The sequence below is a fragment of the Pelodiscus sinensis genome, chromosome 1 (assembly GCF_052426305.1).
Source record: "Pelodiscus sinensis isolate ZL-2025 chromosome 1, ASM5242630v1, whole genome shotgun sequence".
In the NCBI taxonomy this organism is placed as follows: domain Eukaryota; kingdom Metazoa; phylum Chordata; order Testudines; family Trionychidae; genus Pelodiscus; species Pelodiscus sinensis.
In genome coordinates, this window is record NC_143052.1 from 1870974 (window position 1) to 1886689 (window position 15716).

Genomic DNA, 15716 nt, shown 5'->3' on the forward strand with positions numbered 1-15716 from the left:
AAGAGGATGGAGAGAGGCTGTTCTCAGTAGTGACAGATGGCAGAACAAGGAGCAATGGTCTCAAGTTGTGGTGGGAGAGGTCCAGATTGGATATTAGGAAAAACTATTTTACTAGGAGGGTAGTGAAGCATTGGAATGGGTTACCTAGGGAAGTAGTGGAGTCTCCATCCCTAGAGGTGTTTAAGTCTCGGCTTGACAAAGCCCTGGCCGGGTTGATTTAGATGGGATTGGTCCTGCCTAGAGCGGAGGGCTGGACTTGACGACCTTCTGAGGTCTCTTCCAGTTCTGATTCTATGATAAGGGGATGGTTGGATGAAATAACATGATCTTGGTAACTAATTGACCATTCATTTCCAGTTGGAAATGGGTCAATGGAGGGATGATAGGAGTTGCTATAGGGAACTTTCTGGGTGTCTGGCTGGTGAGTCTTGCCCACATGCTCAGGGTTTAGCTGATCGCCATATTTGGGGTCAGGAAGGAATTTTCCTCCAGGGTAGATTGGCAGAGGCCCTGGAGGTTTTTCGCCTTCCTCTGTAGCATTGGGCACAGATCACAGCTGAAGGACTCTCTGCATGTTGGGGCCTTCAAAGTATTGGAAGGCTTCAATATCTGAGACATAGGTGAGAGGATTATTCTAAGAGGGGTGGGCGAGATTCTGTGGCCTGCACGGTGCAGGGGGTCAGACTAGATGATCATAATGGTCCCTTCTGACCTTAAAGTCTATGAGTCTATGAGAAGGGCGGGAAAGGGGCGTGGCACCTGTCAGAATTGTATGGTGATGAAAGCTATCGAGGTGTTTACTATTCACCAAGTCTCTGTTATCCCAATCAAATCATAGTTCCTGGACTGGGCCAGGGCCTCTAATTCTTCTTGTTTGTTACCCAGGCTTCTCGCATTGCTGTACAAACACCTTAGATATCCAGCTGATCGCCCAACCCTCTGCATTCGAAAGAGAGAGGGACACGCTCAGAGCTGGATGCTCAGGGGACGTTTATTTCACTGCGCTGGGGTTGCGGAGCCGAGCGTGGGGGCGACAGGAGTGGGGGACAGGGTGGGGCTGGAGGGAGGCAGCGTCACACAGCGATGTGCTGCAGCAGGGACCCTGCACCAGGGGCACCGGAGCTGGTCCCCCAGGGGTGCCGGAGTGCTCTGGGTCACTCTCCAGAGGGACCCAATTCACTGCTGGGTGCTGAGGTCTCCCCAGATGCATCGAAATGTCTCCCACGGGATTCTTGCTTACAGATGAACGGGAATTTCCAGTTGCAGGGGTAATCGTGCCATTGGTTAAAACCTAGAAAGACAAACAGCAGTGAGCTGGGGGGGGGCAGGCTGGGCCGTTCCTGCCATAAACAGCCCCTCCCCGCCCCGTTCTGTGCCCTGAGGGAAGCTCCCAGCCCCTGGGCCCGGCCCTGAGGAGGGGGCAGGGTGGGGTGGAGCCTGAGCACCCAGAGGGGGCAGCCCCACCCTGCAAAGAGACTTCATGGGAGGGGGACACCCCCTGGCCCAAGTGCTCCTACTCCTGCCCCCAGCCCAGTCACAGGACTGAGGCCAGGGAGAGACCTGCCCCAGGATGGGGGCGCCGTTCCAGGATGGGGCTGCTGTTGGGACTGAAAGTTTTATTCTTTTTATATTCATATTTTAGATTTAATATGTACCAATCGTACAGTAATGAGAACCTATTGACACCCCTTTCATATGTTATCAAATTAACCCTTTTAGTTTACAGTCTATTTCTTTGTTGTAAAGTTTAGTGATGGGCCTTAGTAGAGAGAGAGAGAGTTTTGGTATTGTGTCTGTGTTAATGAGATTCGAAGAATGTTGAAGGCTAAGGCCTTAATTGCGTGATTTACAATGCATTTTTGCTTTGCCCAATGCAGATATTGATATTGTGCCGCGTAACCTTGAGAATCCTTGTAACATTGCTCGTGTGTGTGAAAAGGGAATGAATGTGTCGAGATAAAGTGCAAAAGTTATTGCTCAGAACCAGACGGCCGAAGAAGGAAGGTTAGCGTGGGTGAAGACTAGACGACCTGGCGTCAAAGAAGCCGTCTATAATCACCAGTGTGCACCCATAATAAGGAGTGATAGGATTCTTGACACATTGATGGGCCTTGAAGCGGAACTGGCACCCCAAAGACGATTGATTACAGGATGAGCCTTCAAGAGATGTTTGGGAACGAGTGACACCGAAGAGATAACACTCCGGTCACAGGCTGACACAGTGGAATTCATTGACTTCAACAGAGAACAGGATTATAAAAGCAGGGTGCTTGGCCATGGAACTTTGGGTTCATCTTGCCACCAGCTCCCAAGAAGCGTCGGATCAATCGACCGACAAAGGCCCTGCTCTCCTGCTGTGATCGATCTAACTGGCCACTAGATTGGTACAGAATCTGGACTGGTAACTACAACGTCATCTGGCGGGACTGTGTATGCATGATGATTGTGTGTGAGTGATTGGAAAGCAGACGCGACTGTTGTATTCTCAATAAATGCGGCATATTGTCTTTTCCCCTATAAAGGATCCTGTGTGATTCGTTTAAGCATAACACTGATGCCCCCTCCCTGCTGAACAACTGCCCCAGCCCAGCGCCCTCCATGTCCTGTCTGCTGGGGCGTGGCTGTCCCCATGGGCGTGTCTCTGCCCAGAGCCAGTGTTCCCAGGCGGCTGTGTGCAGAGCACAGTCCTCCCTCAGGCCTGTGCCCTGCCCGACTGCCTGCTGTGGGATTCCTGCCCCGGCAGCCAGAGAGCGGGGAGAAGGGCGGCCCTGGGGCAGGGGGAAAGGCGGCCCTGGGGTGGGGCAGGCTCAGCCCCACAGCAGCACCCCAGGTCACAGGGAGTTCCGTGGGGGGCATGGGCCCTTCTCAGCACCCTCCTCTCTGGGGGGCGGGTTCTGCTGCTGTTTGACTCTGTCCCCGTCCAGTCCCAGCAGCCCCGGCTGGGCCCACCTGCCGGTACCTGGCCTGATGGAGAGAGCCTGTCACTGAAGACTATGGCAGGACGCACACCTAGGAGGGGCAGAGTTAAGGTTACACGGGCAGCCTTGGACAGGCCCTTCCTCATCTTTGCGACCTTCACATTCCTTCAGCATAGGTTTTTCAGTGTAATTTATGAACGGTTTGTAAAAGTAACAAATAATTCATGTTTTAGTAAAAGGTTAATCAATTACGCAGAGCCCCGTGGGGCCACTGGTGGCTGCTTGTTATCATCACGTGTCACCATTTAACATGCCAGGCTCATGGCAGGGCCACGCGTATCCCAGGGACAAACAGAGTTGGGGGGAGACCCCGTCCCTACCCCCGAGCCCCCCCACAGACCCAGCGCCAATGAGCGGGGGCAGGGGATTCGCTGTGACTCTGGCCCCTCTCCTGTTCTCACTGCTCTGCAAACCGACCCCTCCTCACCCCCAGCTCTGCCTGGTCCCCGTCGCTGTCCGGCCGTTTCCCTGCCCTGACGGCTCCGTGAGCAGCCCGGCACTTCCCCCAGCGCCGCCGGCTCCGCTCCCTGGCGGCAGCGTTTGCTGGGGATCCCCTGTGGGTGCCAGGCCCTGGGAACAGCCGGCGCCAACCCTGTGGCCTCTCACCATGCGCCGGCGTGTGGGCGACTCCGCGGCAGGGAGCTCTGGCCCTGAAATCCCTGCGTGCCCCCGTGTGCCCAGCGCAGCCTGTGCGGCCCCTGGTGCCCTAGGGTAGGGGGCAGGGGGGCTCAGAGCCAGCAGGATGGAACAGTGCAGCAGAGCCCCCCGTGCGACCGAGTGTGTGTGTGTGTGTGTGTGTGTACACATGTGCGTATATTTGTGTGAGTGTGCATGTATGTGTGTGCATGTGCGTGAACAGACCCAAGGGAGCTGGGGGCAGCAGTGTCACAAGGTCACACCAGGGCGCCCCCCCCCCCCCGTCTGGGCAGACAGGTGCCGGGGCAGAGGAGCCCTCCCCGGCAGGGGCAGGAGAGACAGAGGAGTCGGGGTCGGCCCTGCAGTGCGCTGGGGCAGCCGGATCCGTGTCTCAGGGCCTGTGGGCAGAGCGCGGCCGGGGGGGAGGTGGGGGGGCCGAGAGGGGCTGAGCTTCCGGCTCACCTGGTTTTTCCAGCGCCACGCAGTGCTCCCCTTTACTTGGAGGGTCAGGCTGCCCTGGAGCCCAGCTGTAGAATTTGGCCGGGGTCCGATCCGTCCATTTCCAAAAGTGTTGCTGCGGAGACAAAGGGCGGAGACCCCGTGAATCCCACGGTCCCAGAGGCCCCCGGGCAGGACCCAGCCAGCCCTTGGAAGCATGAAAATCACCAGCCAAGGGAGAGTCGCCAGACCACTTTCCCCCCCCACCTGCCACCCTCTCGGGGCTGCCCCCCAGCTGCGTGTCCATCTCCAGCTCCCTGCAGGCTAAGCCAGGCACTGCCCCTCAGGGACACACGGCCGGCCCCATTGTCTGTGTCCCCCCACGGCCGTGAGGGTCCCACAGCCACCCCCCGACAGTGGCTGCTCCCCACTGTGGAGCTCAGGGCTGCGGCTCTGGGGGCGCTGGGCAGCGCTGGGGTCGCTCTGTGACGTGCCCAGCCGGTCCCTGGCTCTGGCACTTTGTCCCCAGGGAGCAGGGAGGTACCAAGAGCCATCGGGCGCGGTTAGCGGGTGGCACCAGCCTGTGGGTGGGGAGAGCCTCCTGCAGGAGTCTGTGCCGCCCCCCCCGCCTGCGCTCTGGGTGCTCATTGCTCTGCCCCCCCCGGCCGGCCAGCAGGGCCAGCAGCACCCGCCGGGCGCCCAGCCTGAGGGCATCCCCGAGTGCCCCCTACAAGGCCAGGAGCTGAGGTGCCTCTGGCCAGTGGACCCCCCTCCCTCCGGCCAGGCCCAGCAGAGAACCCACAGGCCCCCCCCCAGGCTCTGCTGGCCCCGCACTGTTCCCTCAGCCTGAGGGGCTGCCCCTTGCCCGTGCCCTCGTCTAGACGTCTCATCTCGTCTCGTCTCCGGAGGGGGGTGACTCGTGGCCTGGGCTGAACAGTCGGAGCCCAACAGGCCTGGGCCGAGTGTCACTGTGGATGTCAGTCACAGCGGGCTGGGCTCTGCGCCGGGTGTTGGGCACTGACCCTGGGACTGACATCGCAGGCGGCTGTAGCCGGTTTTCACCCCGTCCTACAGGAGATCCTGCTCTCATGGGACCCCCGCAGCCCACTACAGCCCCCCACTGAGCAGGGAACAGAGCCAGGGCTGGGAGGGGCCGCAGGCGGAGCAGGCGCCAGACACTCACATGAGAAGGGTCTGAGAGTCCGATCCAGACGGGTCCATTCTGTTCTGGGTGCTGCGTGACATAGTCGGCCAGCATGTTATTTTCTCCGGCGCTGAGAATGGAGACGAGGTGAGTCTCCCGCCCATTGTCCTGGCACTCGCTCTGGGCCAAGAAGAGACAACGCCAGTTACCCCATTTCTGCCCCCAGGGAGCAGCAGGGGCGAGTCCAGACAGCAACTTACCTGTCTAGCCCACCTTAACCAACCCTAAGTGTCTGTCTTCACTAGCCACCCTAGTTCTAACTAGGGAGGCTAATGCAGGCATTCGAACTTGCAAATGAAGTCCGGGATTTAAATATCTCGGCTTTATTTGCATGTTCCTGGGTGCCGCCATTTTTAAATGCCCGGTAGCTCGAACTCCCTACCTGTGGCTACACTCAGCAATGAGGAGTAATGCTAGTCCAAATTAGGGGCTTTAGTTTGAACTACCTAGGCCAGGCATGTCCAAAGTCCGGCCCGTGGGCCAATTGCGGCCCGTGTTCCGGTTTAATACGGCCCCCCCAGGTAATTTGGCAATATCTATCTTTTATGGCCCCCAACGAATCCATATGTATTGAGATGAATACATTGTAAAATCTCAGTTAATGTCAGTTGGTCTAAATCAGTTATAAATATATTTGGACACAACATGTATACTTGATGTTATGTTCCTGTTCATATTTTTTGAACTTAAAAGTTGACAGACAACCTTTATTACCAATAATATGGAATGTACTTTACAATGTTCCTGACATATATTTCAGCTTCCTGGATTTTTTTTTCATCTGGCCTTCAGATATGAAAGGCAGAGTGATTTAACACCTGTTTAGATTTGTCATCCATGTGACGAAATGAAAAGTATGCCGTTTGCAATAAACTTTGCATAAAATAGTTAATTTGCATTTAATTTTAATGGTTCAAAGAACGTCAGGCAAAATGGTCGGCCCTCACGCATGTTCACTTCATCAAATCTGGCCCTCTTTGAAAAAAGTTTGGACACTCCTGACCTAGGCTGTGCCACGTGTAGCCACGGGCAGGGAGTTCGAACTACCGGGCATTTAAAAATGGTGGCGCCCGGGAACATGCAAATAAAGCCCGGGATATTTAAATCCCAGGCTTCATTTGCAAGTTCGAATGCCTGCATTAGCCACTGTGACGGACCCACGGGGGGTCCGCACTATCGGGGGGGGAGATCCGCCCCTCCCGGAGATGGAGGAAGCGAGCGGCCACAGCGGTCGGCCGCTGCAGCCGTGATCCCCGGCTCGGCCAGGTTGGTGCAGCACAGGGGAACGGCGCCGGGCCCTCGCCCTGGAGGGGGCCAGGAGATGCTGTTGCTCCCTGGCCAGAAGAGCAGCTAGGACAGCGTGCTTTGAGACGCGCTGAGGGCAGGGCCCCCAGCGTAATGCAGTCGGCGGCAGCCCCGCAGGACGTAGGAGGGGCAGAGCCCTGTCACCCGGCGTACATCCCCAGGCCGCTTGAAAAATGTCTGGGGCCCTGGTGTGTGGGGGGCAGGGAGAGACCGGCGTCGGACGGGACTCCAGGAGAAGAGTCTACCCCCGTGCTCGCAGGGGACCCTGGGATTGCCCAGACGGCCCCAAGAGCACCCAAGAAGGGGTAAGGACCCCCGAGGACCCGCAGGGTCCGGCTCCACGGGGTAGGAGAAGGAAGGTGTGGTGTGGTTTTGGTGCCCGTGGGCAGATGGGTTAAGGGGCTAACCCCCATCCGCCGTGCAAGGGGAGCAGCGCGCCCCGCACTTAGGGCCCCGGGCTGGGACCTGGAGGAGAGGGTGGGCCCGGGTCCCCCTTTCCCCAAGTCTCTCCTTGACCACAACGTGACGCCCCCAGGTGGGAGTTAGCCCGCACGCGGGCCAGACGTACAGACCAGAGCCGCGTCCGGACCCCCACGTCAGTGGGAATCACTGAACCCCTTCGGGAGAGGGGAGGGTGATCGCACCAGCAGGGCCGAGCCTGAAGAGACACGGACCCAATAGCAGGACGCCGGCCAGGCGGTGGGTTCGTGGACCCTCCCCCTCCCCTTTACGGACGGGAAGGGGTGACCACACCCTGAATACCTGCTGGCCCCGTCACACCACCCTACTTCGAACTAGGGGGCTAGTGTAGACATACCCTAAGGGACTTGCTGTGGGGCCCATCAACTCTGTCCTGGACTGGGAATGGGCAACGGGAGGGATCCCAGGATGGTTCCCTGCTCTGTTCCCTCTCTCTGGGGCACCTGGCCCTGGGCACCGTGGGCAGCCAGGATGCTGGGCTGATGGGCCTGTGCTCTGACCCCGTCTCGCCGCTCTTAGGTTCTTACAAACCGAAAACGTGCCCCCGCGGCTCAACGGCCAGCGAGAGGCCCAGCGAGAGGCCCAGCGAGAGGCCGACAGGCAGCCTCGGGCGGCACAATGAATCCGAGGGAGCAAGAGAGAGCGGAGCAGAAACTGGGACAGCGGCGTGTAAACGTGTCATTAGGGAGGCGAAAGGGAGCCTGAGGAGCAGCTCTGTACGGCCGGGCCCCAGGCGGATCCCAGACCGGAGCCGGGCCTCGGAGGTGGCGAGTCCGGGAACCTCGCCCACCCCGGGGCGGCCCTGGGGGAGGTTTTAGGAACAAGCTGTGACAGCGCGGCAGGGAGACTCCAACCCTGCACCCCCATCCACAGCCAGGGGTGACTCTCAGCCCAGCCCAGCCCAGCCCCCTTCCCCCCATACTCAGCCCACCCCTCCCCCACACAACGCCCTTCCTCCGATACTCAGCCCACCCCTCCCCCACACAGTGCCCTTCCCCCGATACTCAGCCCACCCCTCCCCCACACAACGCCCTTCCCCCGATATTCAGCCCACCCCTCCCCCACACAGTGCCCTTCCCCCGATAATCAGCCCACCCCTCCCCTGCCCAATGCCCTTCCCCTGATACTCAGTCTACCCCGCCCCCGCCCAACTCCCTTCCTCTGATACTCAGCCCACCCCTCCCCCACCCAACGCCCTTCCCCCAATACTCAGCCCACCCCTCTCCCGCCCAATGCCCTTCCTCTGATACTCAGCCCACCCCTCCCCCACCCAATGCCCTTCCCCCGATACTCAGCCCACCCCTCCCCCACCCAACGCCCTTCCCCCGATACTCAGCCCACCCCTCCCCCACCCAACACCCTTCCCCCGATACTCAGCCCACCCCTCCCCCACCCAACGCCCTTCCCCCGATACTCAGCCCACCCCTCCTCTGCCCAACGCCCTTCCCCCGATTCTCAGCCCACCCCTCCCCCTCCCAGCGCCCTCCCTGATATTTAGCCCAACCTGGCTCTGCTCAGGCCCCAGCCCAGCCCTGACCCCGCTGCCCCAGCCTCTCACCTCGGCCCCCTGCCAGGTTCTGTGTTGGGTGAACAGCCCGTAGCAGTTGCCTTGGTAGCTCATCCATCCTCTGGGGCAGGACGTGGCGCGTGGCTCTGCAGAGAGAGGGGCCGGGGGGGAGGCCCAGTGGTTAGAGCCTGGGTCGGGGGCGCGGGCGTTTCTCCCCCAGGGACACTGGCACCGGGAGCGTTTGGGGCTTGGCCGGCTGGGGAGCCTCCTGGCCCTGGGGCTGCGGGAGAAGCCGGGTCTGCCCAGACCCCACGGCCGCAGAGCGGAGCCCTGGGTCTCTGGTCTGAACGGGGCGTGGGCCCCGTTGCCCCTTGGCCAGTTCAGAAGCCAGGAAGCAGGGCCCTGGGGGGTGGCTCGTAGCCCTCCCCCGCCCCGCCCCGGACAGCAGGGATGGAGGGCGAAGCCGTCTTCTGGGAAGGGAAATCCCGAATCTGTGGCCCCGCCCACAGCCGCCCCGTCCACAGGAGGTTTCAGTTCGGCTGCCCTGGGCCCCGCACTGGGAGGTTGTGGAATCCCCATCGCTGGGGATATCGAAGAGCAGGTTGGATAAATGTCTCTCCGGGATGCTCTAGACGGTGCTGGGTCCTGCCATGAGGGCAGGGGACTGGACCCGATGACTCTCGAGGTCCCGTCCAGTCCTAGTGTCTGTGATTCTATTCCAGAGAGGCAGCAAGCGGGCGGGGGGGGGGGGGGCGGGATTGACTAGTCGACGAATCAATGCTTAGCGGATAGTCAGCGAGTCAACTAGTCGGTAACATCCCTGGCACCGACCTGGCGGCCGGCTCCTCCGTCCCGCCCCCCCCCCGCCCACTGCACTCGGCTTCTCCGTGGCGGTGGGAAGCAGACGGCCCCGCCCCAGGGCGCCCCGTTTCCCCCCTGCTGAGAAGGGGTGGGGGCCTCCAGCGCATGGGTCACTGGGGAGGGCTGCTCTAGGCCCCAGCCCCCTTCAGGACTGCACTGTGCCACCCCTACTCCACCCCAGGTCCTGCGCCCTCCCCACAGTCTCCCGCTTCTCTTCCCTCCCCCTCCCTGTTCACCCCTTTCCAGCCAAGCCCCTCGACCAAAATGTTGCAATGACATTTAAACTGCCACCTCCCCCGCCATCTACAGTTTTGTTCCAAAGACAATGGAGCGTGTTTCCAGGGCACACGTGATGGGGACGACTGGACACGCAGAAGGTACCTAATTAAAAGCGCTAATTTCGGGCTAGACCGTGTCAGTCACAGGGGTTGCTCTCCCTGGAATCTGGCGGAGATTCAGTGTAAAAGCTCGGTAGCGGGGCCGGGCGGCTGTCCTGCGGCACTCGGGATCCCTTCGCACGGGATACGCGCTGCCGCCCTCCTCTCTCGGCATTTTGGGTTTCGCAGCAGATTTAATATTTGAAAGACGCTTTAACACAAGGGCACTGGCTTAAATTAAGTGTCGGGGCTTTGCCGGCTCATTGGCGCGATGGCTGCACTACAGAGTATTGTGGGCAAATGGCCGTTCTCCAAACCCCCTTTGCTTCCGTGCACACGGCTCTGCTGTTCTTCCGACAGCAAATCGAAAGCGCAGAAGGGTTTTCCGGCGTTGGTGACGCTCTTTCTACGAGGAAGGGGCCTTTTTGCAAAAGAGCAATTTCGCAGAGAGGCGTGTGTGGGCGGGGAGAGGGCGTTTTCAGAAGGAGGGGAAAGAGTTAACAGCCCAGGTGCCCAATGGTGACGCCGACGGACAGTCTGCGCCCGGGGCACGTGCCTGTTCAAAGGCTACAGGCAGGGTCAGCACCGCGGTGGGAGCGGCGTGTAGCAATAGGGCTTTTCTCTAGTCATGTTGGGAGGCCTGTGCTAGGCCTGAACCAAAGCCGCCTTCTGCAGCCAGACTGAAGGGCAGCAGCCATTAGCTGTAGGCCTAGAGCAGTGGTCCCCAACGCGGTGCCCGCGGGCGCCATGGTGCCCACCGGGGCATTTGTGTGCGCCCGCCAACAACCTGGGCCGGCCCCACCCGTGGCACATGGGAGGAGCCGACCTCAGGCGTGCGACACGCACCGGTGCTGGGTGCGCGGTGCTCGGTGCTCGGGCGGCGCTGGTGCCAGCCCCAGGCACGCGGATCGGGCGGTAGCACCAGCCCCGGGCCCACGGCACAAGGCGCTCGGGTGACCCCAGCCCCGGCCCTAGGGCACATGCCGGCGCCGGGTGCAAAGGCATCCCAGTCCCCTGGCATGCCCCCGGGCACCCGGTGCAGCCCCACCTCCTGGGCACCCGGGAGCCTCTAAAGGTTGGGGACCACTGGCCTAGAGACACATACTCACATCCATTGAAATTGTATTACAAAGTGTCACACCAGGCCGTGCGGAGGGACGTTGCCCTGACAGCTCCCCCCATCACCAGATAAAGACACAGATCTCAAGATGGGCAAAGGAAACTCACATAACATCATTCTGTCTGGCCAGGAACTGCTTATCCACAGAGGATGTGACACTGCCCTATCGTTTGACTGTCTGAGCTCTGTCTGGTTTGTAATGGTTCCTGTCTGCTGTGCAATGAATGTAGCCAGGTGTAAATCAATGAAGGTGGTGGGGTAGGATTGGGTAGGTCATTTTGTTATGAACATTATACTAAAATAATTGCTTACGGTCTAGCTAAGCAAGACTCGGGTTTCGCTATATAAACTGGGCTCCAAGGAGGGGAGCAGGAAGAAGAAGGGAAGTAACAGAAGCAGAAGGAAAGAAGCAAAGGCTGGAAGACCCGGGACCCCAAGAGAAGGGGGAAGACCTGGAAAGAGGAACTCACCTCCGAGACCCAGCCTACGACCAGAGAGACGGACCTTGCCTGGCCAATGGGGGAAGTTGCCTGTACCCGGATTGGTGAGCATGACACTGCGCTTGGCATGCGCATTCTGCTTGGTTGGGAATTGTCAGTCCACAGAGGAGAAGGACACGACTGAGTGAGGCTCTTTCAGTGGCTAAAGACCCCGCCAGCCCACAGGAAGATGCCCTAGGAATGGGGTACGGGTGGGGGTGTAATAACCAGGGCTGCACCTTGAGCCCTAGCAGCTGGGGAAAGGCCTGTGTCCCCGTATGGATGGGATAGAGAAATTTGTGCAGGTAACACTGGCAGCCCCGAGGGGAATGGAGCCACGTCCCAGCTCCTACCACGGCAACCAGCGCCCGGGGGCTCCGGCTCGAGGGGCCGGGCCGGGACTCACCTGCCAGCGCGGGGCTGCAGACCAGGCAGCCGAGGAGGCAGAGGGTGACGAAGGTGACTGGCCCCATCTTCTCGCTGCCCCTGGGGAGCAAACACACAAGGGAGATGGGCCAGGAGAGCCCAAGACACCCCCAGGAGCACCCCTCCCCCCTCCCATGGGGCAGTTCATGGGGGGTCAGAGGTGGGGCTGTTCTCTGGGGGTCTGGCCGGGCTGGAAGAGCCTGAGGAATCCTGCCCCACGCCCACCGCTCGGAGCCCATCTCCCTCGGCGCACGGGGCCCTTCTGCTCCCCCCTCACTGCGCCGAGCCTGAGGGGCAGAACCGGGCCCCCAGCCTGGGGCAGGTCCCAGCTCCCCACGGCCAGACTCTCCCCGAGCCAGGGCTGCGGGTGGGGAGGAGCCGGGGACCAGGCGTGTCCTGGGTCGCTCCCGGGGCCTTTGGTTCCAGGCAAGGGGGTCCCATTGGAGAGCCAAGCGGGTCTCAGCAGGGACATTTGCCACCTCCCGCTGCCCCTCCCCCCGGGCTGGGGGTGGCCCCTGCCCACGTAGCCCCACACGAGGGACGTGGAGGGCGGCGGGGGAGGGACGAGGCTGGAGGAGGCACCGCTGCCCCGGGGTGGAAGTCGGTCTGTGCGCTCGTGGCTGGAGTGTCAGCGGCAGGAGCCGCCCTCTGCCCTGGACCCCGGACTGGAGAGCGGGCTTCCTGCTGGGAACCTGGAGCCCCTCGAGTTCTCAGCCAGCTCCTGGCCCAGGAACCCCTGAGCCCAGCCAGGGCCTTCCCCACCCGCAGGGGGTGAGCCCCAGGGGAACGGCCCGCTCCAGGGCCCGAGTCTGGGGAGCCGACCCCCTGGGCTTGGGGCCGGGGGGGGAGGAGGGATAGTTATTGTAGACAGCTGTGGGGCTGGGATTCCCGTCCCACCCCAGGGACTGGCTGCCCCCAAGGGCTCTGCATGGAGGGAAGGGACCAGAGGGGCAGGATCTCACCTGTCCGTGTGTCCGTCTGCTTGTCCGTCTGTCTGGGTGGCTGGTCCGGAACACTGGGGGCTGGTGTCCAGCCGGTGCAGGTCCCAGGTATTTATAGCCCTGCAGGGGGCGGGGCTGGGGGAAGGGGGAGGAGCAAGAATGTGGAAATGGGACCAGTAACCACACAGCTGAGAGATGGCAATCTGCCCCTCCCCCACTCAGTTTCTGTGATGGACCGGGCCGTGTCTGGGCACAGCTGAGGGCGTCCGCTCAGGGTGAATTGCTCAAATTCGGGGCTCCTTACAGCCCCCAGACTGGTGACCTCTCCAAACAGGCCACAAACCAGTCCCACAGAGCGCTTCAGCTGCCTGCCTGAAGCCTCACGAGCAAAACCCCTCCAACACCCCAGCAATATCCGTGCCCCAGATGGCCCCGGGCCTCATACACCGGTGGGGGGTCCTAGCACCCAATCCCACCTACCCCGAACAAGTTCTGTCCGGTTCCAAGAAACCAGCCACAGATCTCTGGTCAATTTACCCTCTGGACCTTACCCACAAATCATGCTGGGCCAATCCTTTAGAATCTAAACTCTAAAGGTTTATTATCACAAGAAAGACAAGCATGAGAGTGAGGTTGTTAAAGTACAGTACGTTACATGCACCGAATCTCCCAGTTCTCGGTGCAGGCTCTAGCAGAGATGTTACAGCTGCTGGTTTAAAAGTTCTTATTGCACATCCTACGATCAGGATGGGTTCACAGGTCTTCCGGGCTCTTCGATCCCTGCAGTGCTGCCTCTGGGATGAAGTGCTGAGCTGAGTCCAAAATGGAGACGGCCACATGGCCTATTTATCCCTCCTTCCTGGTCTCTTCTTGGCTGCAGCAGGTCACCTGGCCATCGGCCTATCCCTGTTCCCTGCTGGTAGCCCTCAGGTGTCCGCCCTCATTCTTTAGGTGTGTCCTTGGCCCATTGAAAGCCATTGTCCCACAGGGCCTCACTGATTAGCATGTCCACAGGCCAGGCTCTGCCCACTGCTCAACCACACACAGAGAAACATTTGGCACTCATACAAAGTACAATCTTATACTTTCACACACAGATATTAAACAATCACGAGTGGCATATCTAGAATCAGCAGACAGGAAGCTTCTATTCGACATCTCACATGGCCCTCTCTATCCCACTTTTGGGGCCAACACCCCCCGTGGGTGCAGCAGTGACCTGGCTGCTCCCCTCAAAATCCAGTAACATGACACCACGGTTCTATGATTCTGTGTGGCCTCACCAAAGGAGAATAAAGGGGAATAATGACATCTCTAGATCTGCTGGCAACGCTCCTCCTAATGCACCTAATATGCCATTCGCCTTCTTGGCTACCAGGGTGTCCTGTTGACTCCTCTCCAGCTTCTCATCCACTGGAATCCCCAGGCCCTTGTCTGCTGAAAAGGAACCTCCCCTGACCCCGTTGCAGCCCCCGGTACCACCCTGGCTCCTGGCAGACATGAGGCAGAGCCGTTCACTGCTCCTTGGAGTGATTGATGGAGGGGCCCAGGAAGCTCTGCTCTAGGAATGTGCAGACCCTTCTCCAGCCTGCGCTGCCCAGGGACTCAGGCTGAGAGGTCCCACTGGCTCCTGCTGGACTAGGAACCTGCTACCCCCCCCCCCCCCCCGGTGAGTTGGGAGCCACACAGGGGTGTCCTGGGAGCCTGAAGCAGCCGGGCATTCCCCTCCCCTTCCCCACAGGGATTCAGTATCAGAAGCTCCCTGGGCTTCATCCCTTGTGGCCATTTCCCCGCAAACAGCTTGAAGCCAGGAAGCAGGTGGGGGAGCGAGCGGGGGAGGTGGCTGGGCTGAGGCGCGCCCGGGCCCAGGAGGAATTTCCTGGGAGTATCTGGCTGGGGAGGGCTGGGGCCGAGGGAGCCGTCCAGCCAGGACACTTTGCTGCCCACCCCTGGGGGAGGGGGAGACGGCTCTGTCCCACTGTCTGCTGGTTACTTCTGGCCACAGGTAACGCCCCACCCCCACCACCGGCCCACCCCAGCGAGTGATGAAGAACCAGTTGGGCTGGGCTCGCTGGGGCAGGCCTAGAACTGGGGTACGGTTGTGCCCCAAACCCTGCAGCCTGCCTCCCTCACCAGGCTGCGAGTGAGAAGCAGCAAACCCCTCCAGGCCCAGCCGTCGCTCTGCACAGCGGCATGCGGGGGCCTACACCCAGCCAGACCGAGCGTCCCCTGCCACTGACGCACCACACAGAGAAAGGCCCCCACCCGCAAACCTCTCCCGCCCCAGCCTGGCCCCCACCCTGGGACCCTTTGGCCGGTGTACGTCCGTGACCCAGCCTGCCCCTCCCTCAGCGTGGAGAGAGCTCCCCGGCCCTTCTGACCCTCGCCAGGACTCAACCCGAGCGCTGGTTTCCGGCAGATCTCAGACCGATGGATTCGCTACCGACAGATCATTTGTAACCAAGGCAACGGGCGTGTCATTGAGGGACAATCCCTGATTTCCACTGGCCATCGCGATGTTTTGTGCCCTGGGGTTGGAGCGCCCATCCTGTCCCATCCCCACAGCCCCCAGCCCTGCCTGGTGTGTGCATGGCAGGGGTCCCACCGCTCCCAGCCTCTATCTGTGCAAAGCTACCAGCAGTCTCGGATGGAGGCTAGAAGTGGGGGGCATGATCACATGGCCCTGCAGTGTCAAGGCAGCAGCGCAGGACCCGTCTGGGGCAGGTGGGTGATTAGCTCCTTCAGCGTCCGCTCTGCTCCCCGATGGCCCATTGACTCTCTGGCCAGACTGTGGCCTTTTGCCTGGCTCTCCGGTTTGGGGTTGGGATCTCTCCCGTGTTCCCAGCGCCAGGTGCAGACGTGGTTCATGCAGACAATAGACCAGCGTAGCCATGAACTTGTAGCCTCTGCCATGACACCTCACATGACCCATCCTGTGCTGAATACAACTGTCGTCATGTCACC

The 15716-nt window shown here is 60.5% G+C and overlaps 1 protein-coding gene and 1 pseudogene across 2 annotated transcripts in view; one reads left to right on the forward strand and one right to left on the reverse strand.

Moving 5' to 3' along the window:
- LOC142825021 (adenylate kinase 8 pseudogene) overlaps positions 1–15716 on the forward strand; it is a 378854-nt pseudogene that overhangs the window by 80985 nt on the left and 282153 nt on the right. The window lies entirely within an intron of this gene.
- On the reverse strand, positions 974–13542 carry LOC102457719 (C-type lectin mannose-binding isoform-like). Its single transcript, XM_075916733.2, has 7 exons — positions 13403–13542; positions 12774–12887; positions 11792–11871; positions 8600–8694; positions 5236–5376; positions 4077–4188; positions 974–1291 (listed from the first exon to the last, which is right to left on the reverse strand). Exons 3-7 carry the CDS (start codon positions 11856–11858, stop codon positions 1155–1157), a joined length of 552 nt encoding a protein of 183 aa, XP_075772848.2. The 5' UTR covers positions 11859–11871; positions 12774–12887; positions 13403–13542; the 3' UTR covers positions 974–1154.

What these genes read in the sequence shown, in the direction of transcription:
- LOC102457719 (XM_075916733.2), bottom strand. Translation starts at nt 11,858, where the DNA reads ATGGGGCCAGTCACCTTCGTCACCCTCTGCCTCCTCGGCTGCCTGGTC. An exon ending in GAACCTGGCAGGGGGCCGAG is followed by an intron (nt 5,377 to 8,599) that starts GTGAGAGGCTGG and finishes TTCTTGGCCCAG; the next exon opens with AGCGAGTGCCAGGACAATGG. An exon ending in GACTCTCAGACCCTTCTCAT is followed by an intron (nt 4,189 to 5,235) that starts GTGAGTGTCTGG and finishes TTGTCTCCGCAG; the next exon opens with CAACACTTTTGGAAATGGAC.